The sequence below is a fragment of the Oryctolagus cuniculus genome, chromosome 18 (assembly GCF_051225735.1).
Source record: "Oryctolagus cuniculus isolate XC-2025 breed Fujian yellow rabbit chromosome 18, ASM5122573v1, whole genome shotgun sequence".
Taxonomy (NCBI): domain Eukaryota; kingdom Metazoa; phylum Chordata; class Mammalia; order Lagomorpha; family Leporidae; genus Oryctolagus; species Oryctolagus cuniculus.
The window spans coordinates 17,363,073-17,375,367 of NC_142884.1; the positions used below are offsets into that span (position 1 = coordinate 17,363,073).

At 56.1% G+C, this 12,295-nt stretch overlaps 1 protein-coding gene across 4 annotated transcripts in view; it reads right to left on the minus strand.

Annotated features, from left to right (window-relative positions):
• Positions 1 to 12,295, minus strand: part of RYR1 (ryanodine receptor 1) — a 107,946-nt gene that overhangs the window by 25,426 nt on the left and 70,225 nt on the right. For 2 of the 4 annotated variants that reach the window (XM_070061820.2, NM_001101718.1), the window contains 12 exon segments: positions 11,393 to 11,444; positions 11,232 to 11,300; positions 10,168 to 10,267; positions 9,894 to 9,973; positions 9,720 to 9,796; positions 8,713 to 8,786; positions 8,065 to 8,082; positions 6,934 to 7,014; positions 3,312 to 3,400; positions 3,091 to 3,219; positions 2,896 to 3,000; positions 825 to 906 (listed from right to left, as the gene is read on the minus strand). In XM_070061820.2, coding sequence (XP_069917921.2) covers positions 825 to 906; positions 2,896 to 3,000; positions 3,091 to 3,219; positions 3,312 to 3,400; positions 6,934 to 7,014; positions 8,065 to 8,082; positions 8,713 to 8,786; positions 9,720 to 9,796; positions 9,894 to 9,973; positions 10,168 to 10,267; positions 11,232 to 11,300; positions 11,393 to 11,444 — 956 coding nt within the window. 4 annotated transcript variants of the gene reach the window in all.

The following is a 12,295-nucleotide window of genomic DNA, read 5'->3' on the forward strand; positions in this document are numbered from 1 at the left end:
TATGTGTGTTTGTGTGTGTGTGTCTGTGTTCGTCCTTAAACCATCTGAGAGTCAGGTGCATGAAGGGTAACTTCCCTGGAAACACTTCAGTGCCTACGCCCCACAAGTCAAGGGCATTCTGTGATACAAGCCCAGTGCAGGCATCGACCTCTGCAGATTTAACCCTGACATAACTGAGTTACTGAACCCACTCCAGCTGACTTTTGCCCCATGAGAAGGTAGGCCTAGCGCCACTGACTCTCAGTTTTTCAAGAAAAGCTGGAAATGTTGATGTTTAATGGTAACCTGATTTTTAAAAGCTAATGACCTTACCAAAAATTAAAAATGAAACGATGTAGGATCATTCATTGCAACATTGCTTGTAAAAGCAACGTTAAAAAACAAAACCCTGAATGTCCACCCATCGGGGCTTAGTTAAATGAGTTCCTGTGCACCACAGGATGGAGCACTGTGCCACCACGGCAGGGCATGACTGGATGCTGTTTATGAACCCTATGGAGAAAAGTCTTAGACTGTTTTTATTACTTAGTAACAATGTGGTTTTCAGTCGCTAAGGTTGGGGGATATTTGTTATGCAGCAAAAGCTAACTGATACATTTAGGGAATTAAAAAAAAACTGAATATGAAAGAGGTACAAAGGTACAGGCCCCAGCGTGTTAGGATTTCTGATGATGCAGGGTCAGACGGGCACGGGTAGGCCGCTGAGCTCCTTATTACAAATCACAACCTTTGACCCCAACATGAGGCTGGAGGTTGGGTCTCCCGGGTCTGGCAGGGCCGTTCTTGGCCTGTCTGAATCTCGGCACTGCCCCCGCCCGCGGTACCTTCCAGTAGGGACAGCAGCATCACCACCATGTCCTTCTGCAGGTCCAGCAGCTCCTTCAACAGCTCGATCTGGCTCGAGTCCTAGAGACCCCGGCCCCCGCTCGGTGAGGCCTGGCTCTCTGCAGAGACGCCTCCCCGACCGCCGGCTGCTGCCACCCCCCGCACTTCCCCCAGCATGGCCTAAGACCCCCTTCCTCTCCCCTCTTACCTCCGAGGGGACCTGAGTCCAGACATGCTCCTCGGAAGCAAGGGAAGGTGCAGAGAGACAAGATTGGGGGGTGGGGTTGGCACTTCCGGGGAAGAGGGCCCTGCGAGGGGTGTGGCTGGGGGGGGGGGCTTGGAGAGCAGACACTGGGGCGGGGACAGCCACACAGACACAGACACAGAGACAGGGATCTGGGGTGGGGGCTTGACACGTGATGGGCTGAGGAGGCGGCTGGGGGCAGCCGTGCTCTTGGCTGAGCCTCTGGGGAGGCTCCAGGGAGGGCATGGCCTCGCCCGCCACAGCCATGTGTGGGACCCTCAGAACCGCGCGACGTTGCATTAGGCTGAGGCCCATACAGCTGCCCCTGTGCGGTCGTGTTTGACTCCCTAAGTGGCGATTTCAAATGGGTGCACCTAATCAAATGGAGAGGGAGGGGCCAGGGCAGCGCCTCGATGGGACGCAAGCTCCTTACGCCATCAGGTGGGTTCTAGGAGAGGCTGACTCAGCCCCACACACTGCCACAGCTCCGGAGTCCCACACGCTAAGACCCCACATTCCAGGACCTCGAAGTGCAACACGGGTGGGCCGGTGGGCGCTTGCACGCTCTGCGCCTGCGCAGGACCCAGTCCGCTGCTTCCCTCCGCAGTCTACTCAGTTAAGCCCCGCCTCCCAGCCCGGGGGGTGGAGCTCTGACCAGGCCTGGCCAATCAGAGCTGTTCTCCCCTGGCTACAGCGATTGGCTCAGGGAGGAGCATGTGACACAAACGGCCCATTCGGAGTCTCCAGTCTTTTTCTGAGCCTAGGAAAGAGGGGTTGTCTTCCCTCTGGAGCGGGGACCTGAAGTACGGTTCTGGCCAGCCTGTGAGGGACGCCTGCTTGCAAATGAAGCCGAGCACGTGGGGGACTGCTGCTGACGTGGCTGTCAGCCCCACGTCTGTGAATGCGAACCGGCAAATCGGCACCACCCCACTTTCTGCGTCAGATGTCCAGCCCTGGGAACCCGGGTCCCCAGACCACGGCCGAAATCAGCGCTGCAGAACCTGGAAGCCTCTGTTGCCAGATGGACATCCCCCAGGGGCACGGGTTCTACTGCGCCAACGCCGGAGGAACTGATGACGTCAGAAAGGGTGTCCGCCAGCTCCCCCCGGGGGAGGGAGTGGGGGCAGAATTAGAAAAAGGCTCCCTCAAGACAGGGCCTGCGGGGCAGCTGTAGTATACGGAATACTTCGCTGCCATCTGCTGGAAGCCACTGTAACAATCACACCAATAACTCGGCCCAGGCGAGGCCCATGCCTCCCTGGACGTCGCGCTCAACATGGCGGCCGGACAGAAGCAGAGCAGACGGGGGACGCGTTCAGCAAACGCCAAGGCCGCCAAGGGATGCGGCGGCGGGGAAAGGGGGGCATGGGGCTCCACAAGGACCTTACATCGTGGATGCCCGAGCTGGGCGTCATCTGCCGCACGCAGGATAGAAAACACCAGAAACTTCCTCAGCCGCCAGCCCTGGCCCAGAGGCCCGCCCCCCTTCCCCGTCCCCGGGGGCGCTCTGAGGCGGAAGTGACCTCATCAGAGACAAAATGACATGATCAATGTTAGAGGGGCTCGGGCTGCAGGGGGCGTGGCCCGGCAGTCCGACCAGTGGCCGTGCAGGTGGGAGACCAGCTGATTGGTCGGGGCAGCTGAGGGGGCGGGGCCACGCAGAAAGCCAACCCAGGAGGAAGATGGACTTTGCTGAGGGCAGGGAAGCGACACGGAGCACGCCAGGAGGGACTGAGGGGAGAGTCTGGGCGACCCGGCAAGAGCTGGAGGCAGACGGCCGCTGGGGCGACGGTCAGGGGCAGCTAGGCGAACAGGGGGGCTCGAACCTGAGCGAGCTTCATCATCATGTGGGCAAACACGTGCAGGAATCCCACCACGGCGTCCCAGAGGCGGCTGTGAGCCAGGCTCTGCTGGTTCCCGGTGCAGGGGCCCTAGGGGCAGGGGGCTGCGTGAGCCCCAGGGCGGGCGGGGATGCGGGCTGGCCCCGCCCCGCCTCGCCCCAGACAGCCGGCCAGCCTTACCTGGATGTACTCGGTGAGGCTGTTGAACACCTGTTTGGCCACGGACATGGCCTTGGAGAAGTTCCTCTTGCCCTGCTCCTCAATGACATCCTTGCCGGAGTAGTACCAGTAGAAGTCGCTGATGGACTCCTGGGGGGAGGGGCAGGCAGGGTGTGGGGGGCTGGCGCTGGCCCTGGCCCCGCAGACCCCCTCCGGGCACCTGGGTGGGCTCTCAGCCTCACCTGCAGCCGCAGGAGGTAGTCCACTGTGCAGATAATGATGTTAATCGTGGTGGTGTTGCCCGTCTGTGTCCGTAAGTAGTTTTGGAAATCTAGGGAGATGAAAAGTCATTCGCTCACAGGGTCCTCACCGTGTGTGTGTGTATCTATTGAGTGCCTATTGGATGCCAAAGGCATATAATAATTTATTTAGTAACCATCAAGCGCTCATCATGTGTCAGAGGAAGAAGGGGGGTCACTTACTCGTTTATCTAAAAACATGGCTATTGAAAGCCTACTATGTGCCGCATGTGGGGAAGCATCTGTGACTTCATTCTTTTATTCCCCCAGTGGACAGTCACTGAGCACTGTGTAACTGCGAGACTAGAGACTCAGCCCTCCACTTATTTCCAAAACACTGTATTCAATGCCTACTACGTGTTGGGGAAGATGGAAGAGAGGTCACGCATTCATTAATCCAACAGTTGAGCACCCACTAGAGGCCAAAGCAGATAAAGGTTTGTCATTTATTTGTGCAGTTATTCATTCTACTTTTATCAAGCACGCTATATGCTAACAAGAGATAAAGACTGTTGCTTATTCTTCGGCACACATTTGTTGGGTGCCTACTATGTGCCAGGCATTGCTGTAGGCTATAGGAACATAGTAGGAAAAGAAAATATATTCTTGTAATGTTTCAAGCTTTTCTAACTGCAATCTGGTGGGAACCACATTACACTGAGACACAGGACACGTGTTCAGTGTGCAGGGACACCCACATATACCGAGACAGAAGTGTCACACGCGCCATGCGTTCTAATATGTTCTGTCCTGCACGGTCTTCGCCAACCGTGAAGCCATTCCAACCATAGCCCACTCAGTTTGCAGCTCCTGACTGCTCAACCTTGGCTGCACTTTGGATCACCAGAGGCCTTCAAAGCCCAAAGGCTGAGGTCCTGCGACAAATCGATAAAATGAGAATCTCTGGGAGTGAAATGGGGGCTTCCCTGGCAGGCTGATGCGTGAGAACCTCTGCAGTAAACTGAGTCACAGCCCTTTGATGGCTTGGTTCCCACTGCTGGAAAAACATTGTTCTGTGGCAGAAACTGACAACTGTTAAAACTCAGTGATGGGTACTTTAGCAAGTTCTAGAATAATGACGACAATAAACACAGAGAGTGCGGCTGGGGCAGATGGTCATAGCTGTAACACCCGGGGGCTGGAGGAATCCAGAGATGCCTGGCCCCACCCGGGTGGTCAGGGAAGGCTCCCCAGAGGAGGGGGCCTCTCAGAGCTAAGATCTGGCAGATGGTTAGGACTTGGCTGTGTGATCTCAAGCAAGTCAGTGCCTCTGTGTGGCACAGACAGCGCCTCAGCTTTCTCCCTGTGTAACATGGGAGTCACAACAGGCCCTACTTTGTGGGTCTCCGTTTTGAAGTCTGAATTATCTTGCACCCGTGAAGAATTGAGGACAGCTCCTGGGTACATAAGTGCTCAGTGGGTGTGAACTGCCCTCCAGGGTGGTGGTTCTCAGAGTGTGGTCCCCAGACCGGCAGTATCACATCTCCCTGAACCTGTCAGAAATGCAAATTCCTGGGCCCCACTCCAGAACCACAAAATTAGGAGCCTGAATTTGTTTGTTTGTTTGTTTTGTTTTTGACAGGCAGAGTTAGAATGAAAAATCTAGGGCTGGTGTTGTGGTCCAGCAGGTTAAGCTGCCACCTGAGATGCCCGCATCCCACATGAGTGCCAGTGCGAGTCCTGGTTGCTCCACATCTGATCCATCTCCCTGCTAATGCATCTGGGAAGGCAGCAGAACACGCCAGAGTGCTTGGGTGCCTGCCAACAACGTAGTAGATTCAGTGGAGTTCCAGGCTCCTGGCTTCAGTCTCGCCCAGCCCCAGTCCTGGCCATTGTGGCCATCTGGGGAGTGAACCAGCAGATGGAAGACTGATTGATTCTCCCTCCCTCCCTCTCTCTGTAACTCTACCTTTGAAATAAATAATTAAAAAAAAAAAAAGGAAGGAAGGAAGGAAGAATAGGGCGGGTGCTGTGGCATAGTGGGTAAAGCTATGGCCTGCAGTGTCAGCATCCCATTTAGGTGCTGGTTCAAGTCCCGGCTGCTCCACTTCTGATCCAGCTCTCTGCTAATGTGCCTGGGAAAGCAGTAGAAGATGGCCCAAGTGTTTGGGCCTGGAACCTGCGTGGGAGACCCAGAAGAAGCTCCTGGTTCCTAGCTTTGGATTGGCCCAGTTCCAGCCATTGTGGCCATTTGGGGAGAGAACCAGCAGATGGAAGACTGATCTCTCTCTCCTCCCTCCCTTTCTCCGCCTCTCTGTAACTCTTGGCCTTTCAAATAAATCATTTAAAAAAAGAAGAAAAATTCATGTGGCGGTGCTGGTGCTGTGGCGTAGCAGGTAAAGTCATTGCCTGTAGCGCTGGCATTCCATGTGGGCACCAGTTTGAGTCCCGGCTGCTCCGCTTCCAAACCATCTCCCTGCTATGGCCCAGGAAAGCAGAAGATGGTCCAAGTCCTTGGGCCCCAGCACCCACATGGGAGACCTGGAGGAAGCTCCTGGCTCCTGGCTTTGGATCAGCCCAACTCTGGCTGTTGCGGCTAACTGAGGAGTGAACCAGTGGATGCCTCTGCCTCTGCCTCTACGAAACTCCGTAACTCTGCCTTTCAAATAAATAAATATTTTAAAAAGTCATGTGGCACAAAAGTATTTCATAAGACTTGAAGAAGCAGTAGGTGTGGATCCAAGAGCTTTTGCAAATGCAAAGCAATGGTTATGCTTCCTACTTCACTGAAGAGTGAAGATGAAAGAGAATTACAAATCAGTGACCTTAATGAGCACTAGCTAAGTGCGGGGAAGGCTGGAGGTTAGAGTTCTAATTACTTCACTTCTTGTCATGAGAGTTAATTTCCAGGTAGTCTGTGGTTTCATAATCGCCTGCTAAGTGTCAGAACCACAGCCTTGGGTCTGTACACCCTGGTGATAGGAAATGGCACGGGGCGGAATTTTTGTGGGACGGAACTTTGATATCCCTTTAATACTGTAACTATGTGAGCCTGTGAGGTTACATGTTCTCATCGGTGCTGCCTTTGATGAACTCGCTATGTCATTACTGAGTGTGTTAAATGGCCTGAACCAGAGCGAAAGTTCTGAGAACTCTCTCTGAAGGTAGGAAAGGATATGTAGGGTTTCCTCCTGGCAAGGTATCCGTAAGCAAACCAGTGATTCTGATAGATTCTGTTTAAAATGCCAGGCACGTTTTTTGGGACAGTACAGAAATCCACCACATGTACTGAACTTTAGCATCTGCTTCAAAACACCTGTGGGAAAATGGTGCGTGACCAACTGCCCATTTGGGCAAGTTGCTTTTTGGCCAAATTGTTTTCTTGGTAAATTGCTTGTGAGGAATTGGACTGGGTCAGAGGAGGGGAAAGTGAAGCAGAGAGTATGGGGTCCAGAAATCCAGCGGGGGAGTGGCCTGTGGCAGCTTTGAAACATGGACATGCAGGAGGACGACACTGGCTGGCTGGGAGCCCTCACTGCCATCACTGATGGAGGCAGCTGGAGGCGACCCCCCAGGCTGACCACAACCCTCCCCCTCCCCCCTCCCCCCATGCCCCCTTCCTCACCGTTGTTGTGCCCCTCACAGAGCAGCTGCAGAAATCGGAACAGATCTTGTGTGAATTCGTCATCGGCCATGACCTTCTCTCCTGGGCAGGACGGAGGGGCAGGCCCGTGAGGGCTCAGAAGTGCAGAGCACAGCACACGCATGCACACTGCCTATGCACACCGCACATGCATGCACAAAGCACAGGGTGCTGGGAGGAGCAGCCACCGCTTCAAAGACACTGTGAGGTCATGGGCATCCATGACACCAAGGCTCTTGACCTCAAAGTCCAGGACATCAGCACACGGAGCCCTGAGTCATGGAGCTAGGGCCTCAAGTGTCTTTCTACAGCATCTGTGTCCCTCTGATGTCGCCACTCGTGTGACATTCGGGAGGGTCCACTGACCCCACAGATGTTCAGGCAGCTGATACCGCACTCAGTACCCCCCACCAGGCCATGGGGTTAATGGATTACGGGGGTCAGGGTCACTTTCACACAAAGGCTCTGAGCAAGGATGGGGCGTGGGCTGGGATAAGAGATGGGGATTGAAAGCCAGCCAACTGGCTCAGAAGCCTCACAAGCAGCCAATGCAGGAGAAGCAAGGGGCAGGGGCAGTAAACGTGGGCCAATCAGAAGGGGCATGGAAATGGCCGTCATGGCGACCATAGGGGAGGAGACCAGGCTGTGAATGGGCCAACCAGAGCAGGCGCACACCAATCAGAGTGGATGCTAGAAGCAACCAATCCGGATTGGTGGATGGGAACTGCTGACCAACCAATCAGGCTGGAGCGCAAAGAGCCAAGAAGGTGGGATCGGGGATCACCCCACCCGGGGGCTTCGAATCTGGGCGTGGAAGTCCACGAACTCTCAGCTGGACAAAGGTCTGGGCCTCCGTCTGCAGCTTCTGTTTTACATATGGGGGCTTGGGGAAGGTTAGACACTTGCGCGTGGCCCCATGTGTTAGCTGTCAGTGGCTCACTGAGCCTGGAATCAGGTTTTTGGACTCTGGATCTCAAGATTCGCACTCGCACCCACTGGAGGGGCGGTCCCTCCGTGACGTCCCAGATCCTCAGCCCCCAGGCGGAGGGGAGTGGGGGTTAGAAGGGGAGGGGTGGCGGCAGCACGGCAAGGGCGATGGGCTGGGACAATTACCGTTCTGGCGATTGATGACTGGGGCAGCCAACAGGATGGGAGGAGGAAGCAGGAGAAAGAGGGAGAAAGAGATGGGGAGACAGACAGGGGAACACACACAGTGGCACACGTCAGGGACGTGGACACAGAAGGAGAAACGACCCACAGAGAGCAAGATGGTGAGAAGGATTAGCCAGGGAGAGAGGAGGAAGTGACAGCAGAAGCAGAGGAAGAGGAAGGAAAGGGAGGAGAGAGATGGACAGGTAGAGGTGGAGAGGCAGGTGGGGACCAGGTGGTAGACGGTTAGACGCATCAAAACACAGCAAAGAGGAGACTCGATTAACCCAGATTAGGGACATTAATGAGAGAACAGCAACCAGGGTGTCAGGAGACTTGGGGCACGTGGGGGGCGGGGGTCACGGGGTGATGGGTCAGAGAACACAGGACAGAGTGACGCCCGAGGCTGGGGGCCATGGGGAGTGAGACCCTGGAGGGATGGGGGAGGGCGGGACCGGGGGCCATTGCAGGAGCAGGGACAGGGATCCCAGGGGGCTTTTGAGGAGGGGCTGTCTTGGGCACAGGGAGCTCCGGGCAGTGGTAGGGGCGGGGAGGTGGATCCTGAAGGAAGAGGCTGTCCCAGGGAGCGGGGAGCCCAGGACAGGGCCTCACCGGTTCCATCCTCGTTCACCATGCCCAGGCCTTCTGCCTTGTTCTGTCTCTCGAAGGCATTGAGATCCAGGACGCTGAGGGAAAAGAAGACAGGGAAGCGGGGATCCGGCCTCTGCCTGCCCCACATCCAGGGACTGGCAAGCCCTACAGTGGCTGCTGCAGAGCCGTGGGAAACGAGGTACTCGCAGAAGGCAAGGGCATGCAGAAATCTGGGGCTGGAAGAAGCTATCGGGGCCCCCACCCCCTGCCTATGCCTCCCCCGCCATCCCAGCCCTATGAAATAATGCAGGGCCAAGATGAATTATGTACAAGGTGAAATATCAAGGAAACAGGAGCTACGGATTAGCCAAAGCTATGGGGGGATGGGGGTAGAAAAAATCAGTTGACAGCAAGAGGTGAACAAGGCAGCATCAGGTCATCAGACAGGGCTGAGTCCCGCTCGGATTCTTTTTTTTTTTTTGACAGGCAGAGTGGACAGTGAGAGAGAGACAGAGAGACAGGTCTTCCTTTTGCCATTGGTTCACCCTCCAATGGCCGCTGCGGCTGGTGCACTGCGCTGATCCGATGGCAGGAGCCAGGTACTTCTCCTGGTCTCCCATGGGGTGCAGGGCCCAAGCACTTGGGCCATCCTCCACTGCACTCCCTGGCCACAGCAGAGAGCTGGCCTGGAAGAGGGGCAACCGGGACAGAATCCGGTGCCCCGACCGGGACTAGAACCCAGTGTGCCAGCGCCGCAAGGCGGAGGATTAGCCTAGTGAGCCGCGGTGCTGGCCCCGCTGGGATTCTTAACACCCTCCTGGTTCCACCACCTAGAACCCAGACTACAAGTCATTCCTAAGCCAAGACATTCCGCCTCCCTTATTAGTGCACTTTAGCACTCCTAAGAAACCCCTGTTATCTGAGCTACTCCAGGTAGTCTCTTCCTGGACCAAGAGAGTGGAGGGAGCAGTACCAGGAGTGGGTGCAGCCGCACCAGAGCTTCGCCAGCGATGCACCACTCAACCCACCTGCATGTCTGCATCAGCGCCTGGATGCTCTGGAAGAAGCCGACTTCCTTCTTGTCCTTCAGATAATCCAGCATTTTCTGCAGGGGGAACACCAGGGAAAGGGGAGCTGAGGGGCACCAGGAGGAACCTCCGCCCTCTGCGGCTCCCCTCCCCAAGCCCCTGTGCCTCTGTTACCTGCTGCACCTCGGCATTGCCTCCATTGAGGATGGAGATGCCCAGCTTCAGGGTGGAGGACACCATGGCACCTGTCTCTCCTGCCGGGGTGGGGCCGGGGTGAAAGATGTCTGTCCAGTGTGTCCCACCCACCAGAAAACGGCCAGCCCAGGGATTGAGAGGAGGAGAGGTGGGCACGCAGGGGCGACATAAGCAATGGAAAAGTGTGCCGGCTGGGTCCACGGGGAGTGGGTGGGCTGCATGCAGAGGGGCAGGGTGCACGGGCAAGGAGCACCTTTGCAGGCGCTGATCATCTGCAGCACCATCTCGGCGGCCCCGCGCGTGTGCAGCCGTGACTGCTGGTAGAGGAGCCTCTGCTTCTCCATCTCTTTCTCCTGGGGCAGAGCAGACCCGTGGGCACGCGCGCCCCGGCTCACCAGCCGGCCTTTTCCTCTGGCTCCACCCACATCCACGCCTCATTCCTTCAAGTGGGAGCCCCCTCCACCCACGGGGCTTACGTCCTGGATTTGCGTCTACACCTAGCCCAAAGCTGGGCATGCGGCAGAATCTACACGGATCAGGGTCGGGGACAGAGCAGACTTAACCTGGAGCCACAGACCTCCGGGGGGTCAGCAGACAGAGTCCGGGCCGTCTGTGCAGTTGGGTGAGGACACAGTTACCCTTCCGTGTCCACCACCCTGAAGTGGAAAGGCAGCCTCCCCTTTCGGGGGCACTGAGGCCGTAAGTCACAGCGATACTGGCAGGACCTGTGGTTTGGTCACCGAGGAGCTCACAGAGGTCTCTGTGTCATGTTGCTGCGGCTACAGACGCCTTGAGATAGCGCTCAAGTGCATCACCACTCCTCCACTGTCATAGCTATTGGACACACTGCTAAGTCTTGTTACTGCATAGATTCCTAAAGAGCTACATGTATTACTGCATCATAAATGCACTTTTCCCATCGTTAAGTAACCATTCCACACTTGTTTTCCTCTGCTGGGAATTCAGCTGCCCGCCTTAAGGGCGAACAAGCTGTTTGCCCCCTCCTTCTCCCTGCACACGCTATTCTCCTACCTTTGGAGTATCTTTCTCCTTTTCTTCAACTAGCACACTCCTTTTACCTCTGCTCAGACATCACCTCCACAGAGAGACCCCTCCTGATATGCCTCCCCAAGGCTGGCCCAGGCACCCAGCATGGGCTGCCACTCCCCGTGAGCTTCCCACCTCCGGGGCCTTGGCCTCTCTGCCTACGGTCTGGTTCTGCTCTTTGAACTTATGCTAATGATATGCTAATGATCAGGAGCTGCCAGGAGTCAGGGTCCCCAGCCCTTTCCTCCAGGACCTCCTGGTCCCACCTACCTCAAAGGAGACCTCAACCTCCTCTTCCTCAGCTTCACCGTTCTCCCCTCCCTCCTCCAGGTGGCAGCTCTGGGGAGGAGGCATTAGTTAAGGGTGATGGGGAACAAAGGCGATGCCCCACCTTCAGCAGACGGGCAATGCACCTGGGGGCGGGGCCTCACCTTGGCCATGATGTCGGCATATGCCATGTACAGGTAGTCCTCGTCCAGTTTGCTGAGGGAGGAAGCAGGGGGCAGTCAGGACCCTGGGGAGAAGGCCCCTATCCTATAACAGCTTCTAGTTTCCATTTGGAGAGCCTGCCCTCCCCACAGCAGGTGTGGTACAGGTGGGAGTCACGTGATGCAGGCAGAGCCAAGGAGTTCTCCCTCTCTGTCTCTCTGTTTATCTCCCTGGCCACAGTAGGTGAGGGAGGGTCCTGTGGGCCACACCAGTCCAGTGGAACTCACCTGGGCATTTTGGAGCTGTTGGGAGAGGCACCCCCTGCCCACAGGCTAAGGTGCAGGGAGGGAGGCTGGTGCTTCTGGGCCATCTTGCCACTCGTTGGCTCACTTAACAGCCAGGCCACCTTCTCCTCGGGCCTGGCCTGTAACAGCCAACACCTACTGCGTGTTTACCCTCTGGCCATCTTCTCAGTGCTTCACGTAAATGCACACATCGGTCCTCACAGTCATCCTATTAGGTAGCTATGTGAGTAGCCCCATATTACAGACAAGGAAACTGAGGCACAGTGAGCACTCGTGTCTTGAGCTTGCTCTGAGATTTAGTTGAATAGCCAAGCCCCAGAACCACTATTTGCACACAGGATGGGCACCAGCACACTTGACTTCCCAGTGGCCCTAGCGGCTGCGGTGGCCTGATATCATGGTGGCCAATGAGACACGTGCAGAAGCCTACGAGAGTAGGTAAAAAGACCAGAGTTCTTGCTTCTAAAGGAAAAAAGCCTTCCCCCCCCCCTTTTTTTTTTCTGCCTGGCCTGTGGCAGGAAGCCTGGAAGTGTGGCATCCATCTGGGGACCACAAGACAAGAGCTAGGATTGTCAGCACAGAAAGCTGGGAAGAGCTGGG